The sequence below is a fragment of the Lissotriton vulgaris genome, chromosome 2_1, assembly GCF_964263255.1.
Source record: "Lissotriton vulgaris chromosome 2_1, aLisVul1.2, whole genome shotgun sequence".
In the NCBI taxonomy this organism is placed as follows: Eukaryota; Metazoa; Chordata; class Amphibia; order Caudata; family Salamandridae; genus Lissotriton; species Lissotriton vulgaris.
The window spans coordinates 1780254815-1780268501 of NC_141687.1; the positions used below are offsets into that span (position 1 = coordinate 1780254815).

General features: G+C 42.2%; 1 protein-coding gene across 1 annotated transcript in view; it reads right to left on the minus strand.

Annotated features, from left to right (window-relative positions):
* LOC147733269 (sperm-specific sodium:proton exchanger-like) overlaps positions 1-13687 on the minus strand; it is a 7973824-nt gene that overhangs the window by 4213616 nt on the left and 3746521 nt on the right. The window contains exon 12 of the mRNA XM_086956195.1: positions 8083-8223. Coding sequence (XP_086812321.1) covers positions 8083-8223 — 141 coding nt within the window. The remainder of the gene's footprint in view (positions 1-8082; positions 8224-13687) is intronic.

Sequence of the window (13687 nt, forward strand, 5' to 3'; positions counted from 1 at the left end):
TCATCAACTAGAAAAGATTCATCTGGTTTCACCATGGGTTGAAGTATGGATTGTTTTAGGTGTACCTTTTCTTCTACTTTGGTTGACTATGGTGTTTACCTTGGGATTACTGATCAGTGGGAAATATAGTACAAGAGACTCAGAGAGAAAGAACATAAACGTATTCCTCAAGCCACCTAAATCATCACATCGTGAACAAAGAGACTTGTCAGCAGTGATTATCACAGCCATTCCTATACCAAGGGGTATAGCTTGGGACAGAAATGAATATGATATTCATGGTCCGGCGGAGCTGTTGAAGTTTCCACAACAATTCAAGTTTTCCTTGAGTGACTTTGTTTCACCCACCAAATTTTCTGATGATTGGGACTTTGAGTCTGTTAAAAAATTTACAAATCATGAATACTTAGAAGGTTCATCAGATTATGACCAAATGTACTGTTATAATCACTATGGTCATAATTTCTTGCACAAATCTGCAAATCCTAGAAATGTTTACAATAATCAATGGGAACATGGCCATCGCCATCAAAGGGTAGCTCAAAAACATTTTATGACAAATTTCCGTACTTTTCGGTTTTTAATGTTTGAAATCCAGAAACATTTTACTTTGAAAATGCATTACACAGGAATTAAAAGTATGTTGACTAATACTAAGCAAATTTATTCTGCAGCCTTTTATGCTCAGCTGTCTGCATTAGGTTTTGACTTTCGGAAAGACAACCCTGAGACAAAAACTGTCTGGGGCACAAAAGACTGCCAGGTGCAGGAATTAGAAGCCGTATTTAGAGCCTGCATCATCCATGAACAAATAGTATTTTTAAATGACACTGTTCAACAGACATCTTGTCTTGGCTTAGCTAGGATAAAAGATGTAAACAAACCGTCCATACCTACACCTACACCTGATAGTAAGAACACTACAGAGGGGGTGGTTGACTATAAAACTATTTTACTTAAAAACTGAAAAGATCCTGATTGGAAAAAAAATGTAATCTAGCCCACAGACACAAAAAACTGTCAAGATTGATTCCTGAATAAAGCACAGGAGATCACATTCACTAGCCAGATCCAAGATATGTCCAGAGACAACATCCAGGGATAGTAACATCATACAGTGTAGGAAAACTATGCCTTGAATGGCTACAGAAATCTACACTAAAGGAGGTAAAACAACACTTATCTTTACCTAAAGATGGCGTTGATTTAAGGGACTTCTTGCAAGGCCCTGCAAAACCATGTCATAAACGTTTTATATACTCTGGTATCTATGCCATTTATAATGAAGCATGGAAAACGACTCAAACAGAGACTGCAGATTGATTGTATTAATTTAGAGAAATCTCTCTGTGTAGTTGACAATGGGTTAACAACTCTGTCATCCAGAATGTATTCTTTGGACAGCATAGTATCCTCTGCCATTGACATAATGGAACAGGAGTTGATCATGTTACAACATGGTCAGTCGCAATTGCATTTTATAATACTGTTGGGCTGGTTGTTGCAAAATCTTCGTTCTGGCTATGTGCCATGGCGTCTAATCAACACCACGTCATTGTTTTCTGTATTTAACCTTACAAATTACTTTGGCACAGAGTAGAGCACACTATACGGGGCTGAGCATTGAAAAACTGGAAAGATAACCATTCACTGTTTCTGAAAAACCAGCAACAGAATGAATAATACATGGGGCAATCACCCTGCCTGTGACATGTTTCCATTTTCAGTATTGTTCGAGCGTATATGAAAGGTTGGGTAAAGAATACATCAAGACATCCTGGGATTTACCATGTACACACAGATATTGGAGTAGGGGTAAATAAGTATATCTTAGTGGTACAAACTGCAAAAACGCACTATGCAGTACACTTTTATGTCAGGGTATTAACTTACACGGGACCTGTGATGGTTCTTCGACCAACTTATCCTGCCACCTGCAAGGTTCTCCAGCTGCAGTGATAGATCCAAATTTTTGGGTAGCTTTCTAATGGAAGTTATACTATATTGAATGATCACAGCTGCTGTGGCATGTTGCCAGGAATAGCCTATCACGTAACTGTGTCAGCCAGGGTCACTTGTAAGCATGGGCTGAAAGTTCATTCCGCTCCCGAAATTTGTGGATTTTTGGCAATTTCTCGATCCGCGAATCGTGGAAAATTGCCAAACAATCCGCAATACGCGAGTTCGTGATTTTTTTTGTTGTTTGCGCTTCAGAAACTACAATCTTGCACGCGCTGCGTTGACTTACCTTGATTCTGAGTTTGCTGAGTTGTTTTCCTCCCGCGAACAAGATGGCCGCGCCCAAAAATGACCACATGGGTAAGTTCGCGATAGCCACACTAAAAAAAACCTGCGAACACGCCAAAATAAAACAATTTGCAAGTTCGCACAAATGCGCGGATTTTGTGGACTGCGAATTTTCAAATTTCGCCCACACTTAGTCACTTGCGGTATGCAAGTATTGTTTCCTAAAACTAAGACAGACGGGGAGTCACCTTCACTGAACATCTCTTCCATACAAATTGAAACTTTAAGGAAAATGAAAGCCATTCTTTTACAAAAAACTGTGCCACTGACCCCGGCCAAAGAGACGTATGATCTGCAAGTTGCAAGGACTTCTGCAGAGATACATGCCCTTTTATCCACAAACTGCCCTATACATTTCTCAGAAATGTTTGGTCGTATCTTAAACATGTCTGATACCAGTGGTATTGTACATGTATTTAAGACGATTTTTTGGGGACTTTTAGCACCCTTTGAAGCAGTCCTAGGCATATTTCCAAACTTCGTGCACTCAGTGTTTGGCGGCCTGCCTCTCGTATTCGGTCTCATGGCAGGAATACTATTTTTATTCATTCTGCTCTGATATGGAAAGTCAAATCACCAGTGACACCCAGATTATCTTAGAGAACACTCTCCTGGCAATGAAGTGCCGTGAGAACATGATACAGATTCTGGGCTTGGTTCGTTTAAGGGATCTAAACACCATGTGGTTTCTAGCCTCCTTCCTGCTCTATGATGCCTGCTATGAGGATAAGAATGCGTGGTAGACATCTGTCTGACACTCCCATCAGTCCTGCCAACATTGTACGGACCGGTAACGGCTCATGCACTGTGTTGTCCCCAGCGGCTACCAATCCTGATGACGGCATTCATTGAGATCTCACAGACGCCAACTGCAGACGGTGAGATACGTGGAGCGACAGGCACACAGTAACATCTACTTCGAACATTGCTACTGAGGCTGACGGCGATACTTCGCATCTATGTGCGGTTGAACTGCTTAACGAGCTAGTCCAACTTTCACCTACAGTAGTAGACAAATTCTTTACCAGCTTAGAAGATTTGATGTTTTCTCCAAACAATGACACTGACTTTTGAAGTTAGCACCCAGTGTTCTGTGAGACTCTGTATTCGACCTTCACTTTCCAAAAAAAACTTCTAACTTCGGAACTCTATTTTTCCATGATTTGACTCTTTTCCAAAATTGAATTTTTGGGGGGGGCACAAAGTAATCTGCTTAAAGTAGGACTATTCGTAGAGAACAAGAATTATTTGAATACTTCCAAGAGACAATATTTGACCTTGTCCACAATAATTATGAATTATGTCATGGAATGGTCTCAACCTTTTTTCTGTATTTCAGAGCCGTTTTCATCAATGTATTTTTCATGGTTCATTCAGATAACGTTGTTTAAATATCATCTATATGCTTTGAATGAAACATTGCTTTTTTTTAAAAATGCGTACAGCACAAATGCTCTTTTTCATGTACAGCCATTTCAAATGCATTTTATGTATTAGGATGGGGTTTTAACACATCATGTTTTAGATATGTTTTTGTGCTTAGAACTTAGAGCTTAGAGGCTGGTCTCTTGCTCTGATATATACAATCTAACAAGCGGTCGAGAAGGGCATTTAGTAAATGTCATACGTAATAAAGTGGAGTGGGTGTTGTATGGCGTTTTAGGATCCAAGTGAATTTTCCCGATCCATGCCCTTATATAGGTACAATTCACATTGCCCTAATATAGGCATAGAAATCATTCCCTTATTTAGACATACCTCATGCAGTCCAAATACAGGCATGGCTACTTCCACCCGTACCAAAACGTCACAACGATTTCTTGGAAAATCGGCTTAAGCAGTTAGGGACCTCCCCTTGCTTGAATATTGATTTGTCCAAGAACTCATATACTTTACCAAGAACTACTATTCCCTTGGGGTTCTTTACTGATGTTATTATGCCCGACTTTACGTCAAACTAGGCACCTTTAAGGTATAAATATGCCTTCACTTGCTCTAGCAAGACACAGCGGTTCGGAGCAGTTCGACTATCTACTTGCCCAACGCAGCTCTCTACAGCAAGTGCTGAAGGAAGCCGACCCTCAAGCTGACGCACTGATCGAGAGGCTGCATTTCTCTTGGCGAGAATCCAGCTTCAGTGTTTTCAAGCTCCCCTTGCTGGGTGTTTGGAAATCAAGTCCCGAGACAAGAGACACTAGACCTCCTTCATTCTAAACTAAGGTATGGAGCTGATTAGAACCTAGGAGAAATCTTGGATAGATTCTTGGCAAAGAAAACTAAACCTTTGCAACACCACACTTACTTCTTCCCACGTACTAGACTTAGGTTAGGTACATCGGGGTAGGCGTATTTTAGAAGCACCAGTTGAGTACTTTTAGTCATTATTATTTATGTATGTATTTCTATATGGTTTTGAAACCATACAATGCTCTTACAGTATTATTTTATAACATTGCTCTCGCTGTAACATTATACTTTACAGTCTGCATTACGATTGTTGCAGTTCACTTTACTTGCATGAGAAAGAAGACTGTTCAATAAATTCTTTTATTGAAAATCTCTCTATTTCTCTGCACCTCTGTTGAAAGGAAGAATGCACAATTGACTAGGTGAAATATTTATCTATTGTTTCTGTGACTCTGGAGATACAACTCTTATTCTTAGGAAACAAAGTTGTCATGTTTATGCGGTTGTCAGGAACTAATCCCTTCTTGTGAATTCAAGAAAGTTTCTAGTGACCTCTGAGCTGGCTGGCACTCACTATTAAGTTTAATGTATTTGATAGAGACCTAGTCGACCTCAGTCCTAGGTCTAAACTATAGGATATATTATTCCAATGTGCAGAGCCTATTGGGAATATAGGAACTACAGTACAATACCACCACCACCAGCACCACATCAATACCACCACCTTCACCAATACCACCACCAATACCGCCACCACTGCCAATAGCACCACCACCAATACTACCACCACCAATACCACCACCAACAATGTCACCACCACCACCAGTACCACATCAACACCCCCCCCTCCACCAATTCCACCACCAATACCACTGCCACTGCCAATAGCTCCACCACCAATACCACCACCACCAATACCATGGTCACCAATACCAACACCACCAATACCACCACCAATACCACCACCACTACCACAACCACCATCAATACCCCTACCACCAATACCACCACCTATTCAACCACCACCAATACCACAGTCAATAACAATACCTTCACCAATACCACCACCACAATAACCACGGCCACCAATGCAATTCTACCACCACTTATACCACCACCACCAATGCCACCAATACCACCACCACCAATAAACCAATACCAGCACCACCAATACCAGCACAACCAATACCAACACTACCAATCCCACCACCACCAATGCCACCAATAGCAAAAGCACTAATACCACCATTACCATTACCACCACCAGCAATACCAATACCACCACCATCAATACCAATACCACCACCTTAGTACCTCTCGCTCACTAGTAATAGCGGGGCCACTGTTGGGAGCCGGAGCTGCAGCTGAGATAATCCCTCCCTCCCTCTAAACGTGCCATAAATCACAACCCACTCTGCAACAGGAGGCAAAGCCTGGGCCCTTCTTCAGCTGGAGTGTTTTTATTAGGCCAAAATTTAGCAATGACATTATGCAATGCCACACTGCAGATTTAAACCACAGAGAGGGCAAGAAATAGCCGCCCCTTCCGCTCTTGCTCCTGAGCCGCAACAGTGTAATCACAGAGTGAAAGGTGTTGGAGCTCTTTGTTAGTGTGTACAGCTCAGATCATATATAACTCTCTCTTCATACTTTGTGTCTATGTAATTTACAAAACTTACATATCTTCTTCACTGCACTATTCACTACTATTATCACTATTTTGAAGTCATCGCAGGCTGGTCTCTTGCTCTGATATATACAATCTAACAAGCGGTCGAGAAGGGTCTTTATTGAATGCAATAGGTCTCGCATTTGCAAGAGTTTAAGCTATTTAAGCTATTACTATTGTAAATGATAATGCCTTTTATTTATGTTTCAAAATCTAAAACATAAATGAAGGCATTGTCATTTACAATGCCAATAGCCCAAACTCACACGAACTCGAAACCTACTGCATTGCAAATTCTTGTTTATTATTCAGATTACCCAATCAAGCCTTTCTAAACCCTTCCCTCAGACTTTTCCCCCTCCACCTCTTTTATGAACTAAAAGAAATATCAAACATTTTTTAGGCCCTTCCTCCTCCTATTGCTCCACTATTTCTTTTATAATCCGAATAACTGACTAACGTGTCCACCACTCAAATCAAATGTATTTGATATTTTCCTACACAGTAATGCTACACTAATTCACTGCTAATCCTTTTTGAGGTCCAGAGTAGCCTGCCACTCACCAAAAGGTGCTACAACATCACATCAGGGGAGCAAGTTCTATATAAATACATACCCTTACCTCTTCCATTCCTCCACTATCCTTCTCAATCAAAATAACAGACTAACATATCCACTGCTCAAATTATTTTCATATTTCACTATTTCACTATACTAATTCCCAACTAATGCTTTGTGGGTTCCGGAGTAGCTTGCTACTCACAATAAAGTCACCTCAACATCTCGTCAGGGTAGTAAGCGCTTTATAAACGCATTTACAATACAACACAATACAATGTCTATCATTTGACTCAAATTCGCCTGACCTCATCTTTCTAAGAACAGTGAAAGTGTCAGGTCGTTCAACTAATGACACAGTTATAACACCTGATGCGACATCAGTCTTAGTCAAGTGTCTACTTATCACTATGTCAAAGTCAAATAAGAACATGTACTGATACATAGCCAAAATAGTGTAGTCTGATTTTGTGTCCTCTTATGTCAGAAATGTCAGTCTCTAATATGATTTAGTATATAAGGACAACCATTTCACCACTTGTCAGGAGAGGTTCTTTGCCCAGATTATCGTACGTGATTCAACCAGAAGATTGTCTCATCCTCTGCCAGTGCTCCTAGAAGATGCTACATCTCACTCAGTGCTGATAAAGCCAAGTTTCAGAGGAAGGCCACTACCACAGTGTATGTTTGCCCTTTACAAGGAACACTGTGTTCATGCCTTCACTGATAACAATACCCCTTGCTGTAAATAAGGTATTGAGTGGGACTCTTCTCCCTAAGAAACTCGAGACTGCAAGTTGCTCTGCTTTACATTTGCTCTCTAAGTGTAGCACATAGAAGTAGGTATTAGGGTGTTAGGTTTATTCTCGTTGCATACAACATGCCTTCATGTTGTTTTGATTATATCTTGTGCAGTTTTGACAGATGTACTGAGAAGTGTATCTTTTCTTAGTGCAGAGAGAGAGAGAGAGAGAGAGAGAGCGAGAGTGTGTGTGTGTATGCATATGTGTGTTATTGTGAATAATGAAATAGGCTTGATTCTGTTATCATTGTGCCCCTGAACACCGTATAGGGATTGTTAGTGACCTAAAAGCAATAACTCTACTTCAACAAGGCTTTGGATAGGGTTCTGCTGGGCTACAATAACCTGTCTTTCACATTCATCTCTGGTGCATTGAACTAAATTCAGTTATGTCACCCATGGGTGGGAAATAAAACCTTGTAGAATGATGCCAAAATTGTAGCCTATATAACACAGGCTCCATCTTCTGTTGCCTACCTGACATATCAGTCATTATATTCGCATAACAGTGTAATTTAAAACAGCATTAGTAAGGTGGAAAGAAATACTGAAACAAACCAGTTGTGCTTTGAGCATGCGTAACCTAGCTTCGTCTATCATGTCTGCTATTTCAGATGGATTTGGTTCAACAGGAGCATTCTTCTGACATTCTGGGCATTCACTTGTGACGAGTTCTGGAAATAACTCCTCAAGGGTTGCCTATAATAGAAAATATCAACATAGAAATATTACACATGGAATATATAGCTGACTACACAAGTGGTGAATTTATCATGCCTACCATAGTGCTAGGGCATCCCTGTTCACACTCATTGAGAAGGGTGATAGCAGTTGAGCCGTTTTGCTGGTATCTACAGACTCCCTGTGTTCGTTTTGGTTTTTTCATTTTACCATAGTGCTACAACATAGCCTATCACCAAGTTGTGAAACAGTTCTTCTAAAACATGTTCCTGAAGTTATTGAAACCAAAGGGATAAGCAGATGATAAGGATAAATTCTACATTTCACTCACTCAATTAAATAGCTGCACAGAAACATTATTGTCCTTAACAAAGACAGTTAGATATGGACACAACAATGTTGCTACATGGAGCAAGCTTAGAGAGATCTAGGGGCATATTACCAACAACTAGCGATAATTTTTGTCTCTAACTTGTTTAGAGACAAAAATTATCGCCGCACATCGGCGATTTTTATCGCAGATAAACCTTGCTATTAACAAGGTTTATCGCAAATGCGATAAAAAACGGCCGAAATGCATGAATATCGCTGAAAAGTCAGCGATATTCATGCATTATCGAGCAAATGCTCTTAGCCATGTTATCCACCTCCCATTGGATAACATGGCTAAGAACTGCTCAGGGCAGGTGTTAGCTTTTGGAGATATTCCCGCTTAGCGCGAATATCTCCAAAAGTTGGTAATAGGAGATAGCGATGTTAGCGACTGTTTTCAGTCTCTAACATCTTGGCACGCCCACTTTGCATCTCATTAGTGATAAATATCACTGACATGCAAAGTGGGGCCCAAGATGGTCGCTATCTCCTACTAGCTGTGGCTAACTGGTGTTAGCGACAGCTTGGTAATAGGGAGATAATTTTATCTCCGCTTTCTTGGCTTTTAAAGCCAAAAAAGCGGAGATAAACCCCCTTGATAATATGCCCTAGAATTCGTTAAAAAAACTTGACTTAATTTTCCTTTCCCCCCACATCTAGCTTCATCTTATATCTAACACATAAACATTTATTTGAAACAAATACAAATAAAGTGGCAAAGGATGCCAGAGTTAACCAACCATGCTTCAGGCAAATGTGATGCTCAGAATACTCTGTAGGTCCGACCTAGAGACATCTTTGCCTTCTGCCAGCTTCGTGCAATAAGGAAATGATTCATAATAGTAATAGTAAGGTCAGTAATAATAACACTACTACTACTACTAATAATAATAATAATAACATAAAACCATAAAAGATAGGCCCCTTCAGCCATTGCCTTTGTTTTCATGTCATTCACATTTTCGACCAGCCCACGGAGAAGCCAGTCGGTGTTTGGAGCGTCAGGCACTGTGATGGATAGTATTTTGCTGGATTACATCGGAGTCGGTATTGCCTTATAGTCAGTAAAAAGTTTGTGTCCAAGCACTGGAATGAGCTGTTGCCCGATTAATGAGGCCAGCCTTTGACCTTGTCCCGGAACAGCATTCCCGGTCATATGCCTTAAAACATTTGATTCACTGAATTGGTCATACGTATTCACGCTGTTGGAGAACTATCATCTGGGCAGACATTTCATTGCTATGGTTCGTCTCCCGTGCTGTCCGTCTGGGTCCGCACAGGGAGGGGTAAGTCAGAGGCAACTAGAATAAACAAGCATTTGCAATGCAATCGGTCTCGCCTTTGGGACCTTATAAGTGCTTAGCCATATTATCCCACATTACTGCAATGGACAGTGTGGCCGTGATTGTGAGTGTGGCAGAAGATTTGGCACTTGTTTCAACAACTTCATACTCTCGAACAACCAATCAACATAGCACCTAACACCGCTTAGACGGCAAAGAGAGCTACTCAAACAACACTCCATAAGTGGCGAAATCCTCAAACCACAGCATTAAACCCTACGCAACCCACACAAAAGCAACAGATGAATACCCAGTTCAAGCAGTGCAACAAAACATTGGAAGCAGCAATTCTTATTCTTTTATATCCAATTGCTCCAGACAGAGTAATATAGAGGCAATTTCATTAATCAGAATAATAAAATGCATTTCAACATTTTATAAAACGACCCGCCAGTGCGTATAATAGGGAACACTTTTTAAAGTCATAATATCTGCTCCACCCAAACGCAGAGCTAAAGCCACATAGGTGGCAACACTATGCCCCCTACTGCACAACCCCACTATTCACATAAATAATATTTGTAGATTTATAGACGCATTAAACACACGAAAGTTCATCCTCATGTCCTTAGGACCAAATTCATAAATGCAGAAAGTTTTAGAGTAACAACAGACACAAAGATACACTATGTGAATGACTCCAGTCAGATCAATAAACACTTTGGGGCAGATTTATGTTAACTGGCGCATCCCCAGGGATGCGCCAGTTAACATGCGCCACAGTGCGCCACAGCTCCGCCAGCCATGGTGCGCCGCATTTATAATGCGGTGCACCATGGTGCAAAAACGGCACAGATGCGTGACGCATCTGTGCCGGAAATATGGCGCATTGCTGGAGCTGTGTCACGAGCTCGAAGCAGCTCCAGCAAGGCTCGGGGTGCCCCATTTTAACAATGCTGCGTCAAGACCTACGCCTGCTTCAAGCAGGCGCAGGCTTTTGATGCAGCATTGGCTTAAAAGTGACTGAGTGAAATCTCATAGATTTCACTCAGCCACTTTTGCGAGGCGCACCTGCCCCAGAAAGCCCAACCTGCGCCAAAACGCCCACAAGCGGCGCAGGGCTTTACAACGTGACGCATCTGCCTAGATGCGTCACGTTGTAAATCGTTCGTAGGGATGCGCCACGTTTACGCCGCCTTGCGTGACGCAACAGCGGCGTAAACGTGGCGCAAGGGCCTCATAAATCTGCCCCTTTGTCCCAAATGCTCAGACTGATATGAGGGCACATCACTGGCACAAGTAAATATACAAATGCTGAAAATATGATATAATATAATCTAACTAATAAAGTATTATTCCAGACATCCACCCAGACACAGCTGAATAACAGTCATTCACTAAAAGCAGTATTTGGTTGAGAAGATTTTGGAATTGAGATATTCACTTTTCTTTAGGGCCACACAAAATGCAATGTCTACTAATCATTGGTATTGCTTGGAAATAAACGTCCATACACAGAGGACATATTTGTTTTGCCCCCTTGTGCCCTGATTAGATACCTTGTGACCAAAAACATGAATAGTCAGTTGTATTTTAAGGCAACAACTATGAGTGACACTTGCTTTTGAGTAAAATCAATTGATGAAGATCATGGAAAATAACTATCAGAAATTACATCCATTTGAGCAACGAGGCACTCGTCATTGAACTAAAGTGCGCTAATTGCAGGCAGCTGAAAACAGGGAAGAGTCAGACAGAGTGACTGCACAGGTCTTATAATGAGTACACTGCAGGCCAGGGGTGCAGGCAGCTCGGACTGATTGAAGCATTCATTTTAATGATTATTTAAACAGCCATAGGAACTTCTAAAAAACATATGTGTTAGCTAGCCTTTGCCCACACTTGGCCCCCTGGATCCTGCCTGCTGCCCGCAGTGAATCAAACAGATTAGGATGCAAAGGGTCAGTGACGGCATCCAGGGCTTTTCTATCACAAATGGGACCAGGCCCACAACTTTAACATCTATTTTTCGAAGCAAGCACCAGAGTAGCATATGAAATGTAGTGTGGATATGAGTAACCTCGGAAGAAAACTAAACTTTTTTTTTTTTAATTCACCGGATACAATGTGTACATAGCCGCTCGCCTACAACCCTTCTCAGGCCGGCATTACATTAAAACTGGTCTGTGAAGTACACAACGAAAAGGCAAAAAGCATCCTTAACCGCATCGCTGCTGCGGCGATTCTTGCGCTGTGCGGCTTTTTTCGTTTTACCGCGATACATGACGATTTCAGCTCGTAATCAGCACACGCCACCCGTGGGTGATGACAAGCTGAGCTCGTCATCAGCATCGAAGGGGTTAATACATACTCAATATGACTCTGCCGACGGCATTATCACATATTTGAAAACATACATCATTTTATTTTAACTTTTTCGCCCCCCCCAATAACTCCCTGCCCCAACACCCTAATGTCCCTACTGGGGTTTAATCATTGTGGCTGTCTATCAAACCTACCTGGTGTATCTAACCCTTGAAAGTGCGTTCCAGATGTCTAATCGTGTGTTTACCCAGCCCCAACCTACCCTCTGTTGCTTCCTCCCCAGGAGCTGCTCCTATCCTGCTACTCTGTATGTGTAGAGCTACCCTCGTGGCCACCCACCGTGTCCCATACCCGAGGAGACTCTTCAGCCCTGCCCCTCTACTCCTGCACTGCCTGTTGATCGATATCTTCCCGGTCCGACTGCTCTTCCCATACCTGCTCAGGGGCCTCCTCCCCCGAATCTTTTGTATATATGTAGGTTTGATACAGACCCCAGAAGTTCTTAGGCCGTCTCCTGGGTGGAAGCAGCTCACCATCGGCTTCTGATTGTGTGTTGCAAAAAAACATATCACTGGACCATCTTTTCAGAGTTGGCAAGGGGCCCCTCATCCAGCACATTGCTACCACTCTTTTTGCTATAAGCAGGCCCATGTCCACCAGCTTGCGCAATGCTACTGGCACCCTTTTCGAGTATCCCAGTAAGGCAAGCGCCAGGTATGCAGTCAGCTCAGAGTCTACTATAGTACTCAGTTCTGTGAATACCAAGTACCAGAATTTCTGCATGCCTGGGCAATCCCAGGCCATATGCATAAAGTCTGCTACTGGGGCATGACATCTCTCACACTCCGGGCTTTCTCGTAGGCCATATCTGTGCAGCCTCTCTGGCGTGTAGTATACACACTGTAGATATTTAAAGTGTACCAGACGATGCCTCCCGTTCAGCGATATTCTTCTAGAGTTAGCACAGCAGTATGCCCACATGCTATCGTCTATATGTGTATTTAAGTCGCTTTGCCATGCCAATCATGCCTTGGTGTATCATAGTGCAGTATGACTATGACCTATTTTGTATAGATTTGTTATAGGTTTTTGGGGCGCAGCTGTTTTAATGACGTACGTTATTTCCGGGATCTCTGGCGGCTCCTCCAGGTCCCGCCCTAACAATTCCAGTAATGCACTACGAACCCTGTGAAATTGGAATTTCTGCAGCAATGTAGGGTGCGCCCCCCCAGCTTGACTTGTTCCCAGGTCTTAACATATCCTTGTATTGTGTATACCCAGCTTGCGGAGGGCTCCGAAGACCCCTGTTTCCACTAAAGTAGGCAACCAGGTCACCCAGTGTATAGGCAAATGCGGAGAGTACAGCAGTTCTTTATCCTGCATCCGCAGTAGGGAATGCCAGGCGTGGTTAGTGGTCATTATAGAGTCGATTGTCCCCACTCTACGATCTATAGGGTCACATATCATAGCTGGGAGGGGAGTGGGGTCTGCAAACAACCGCT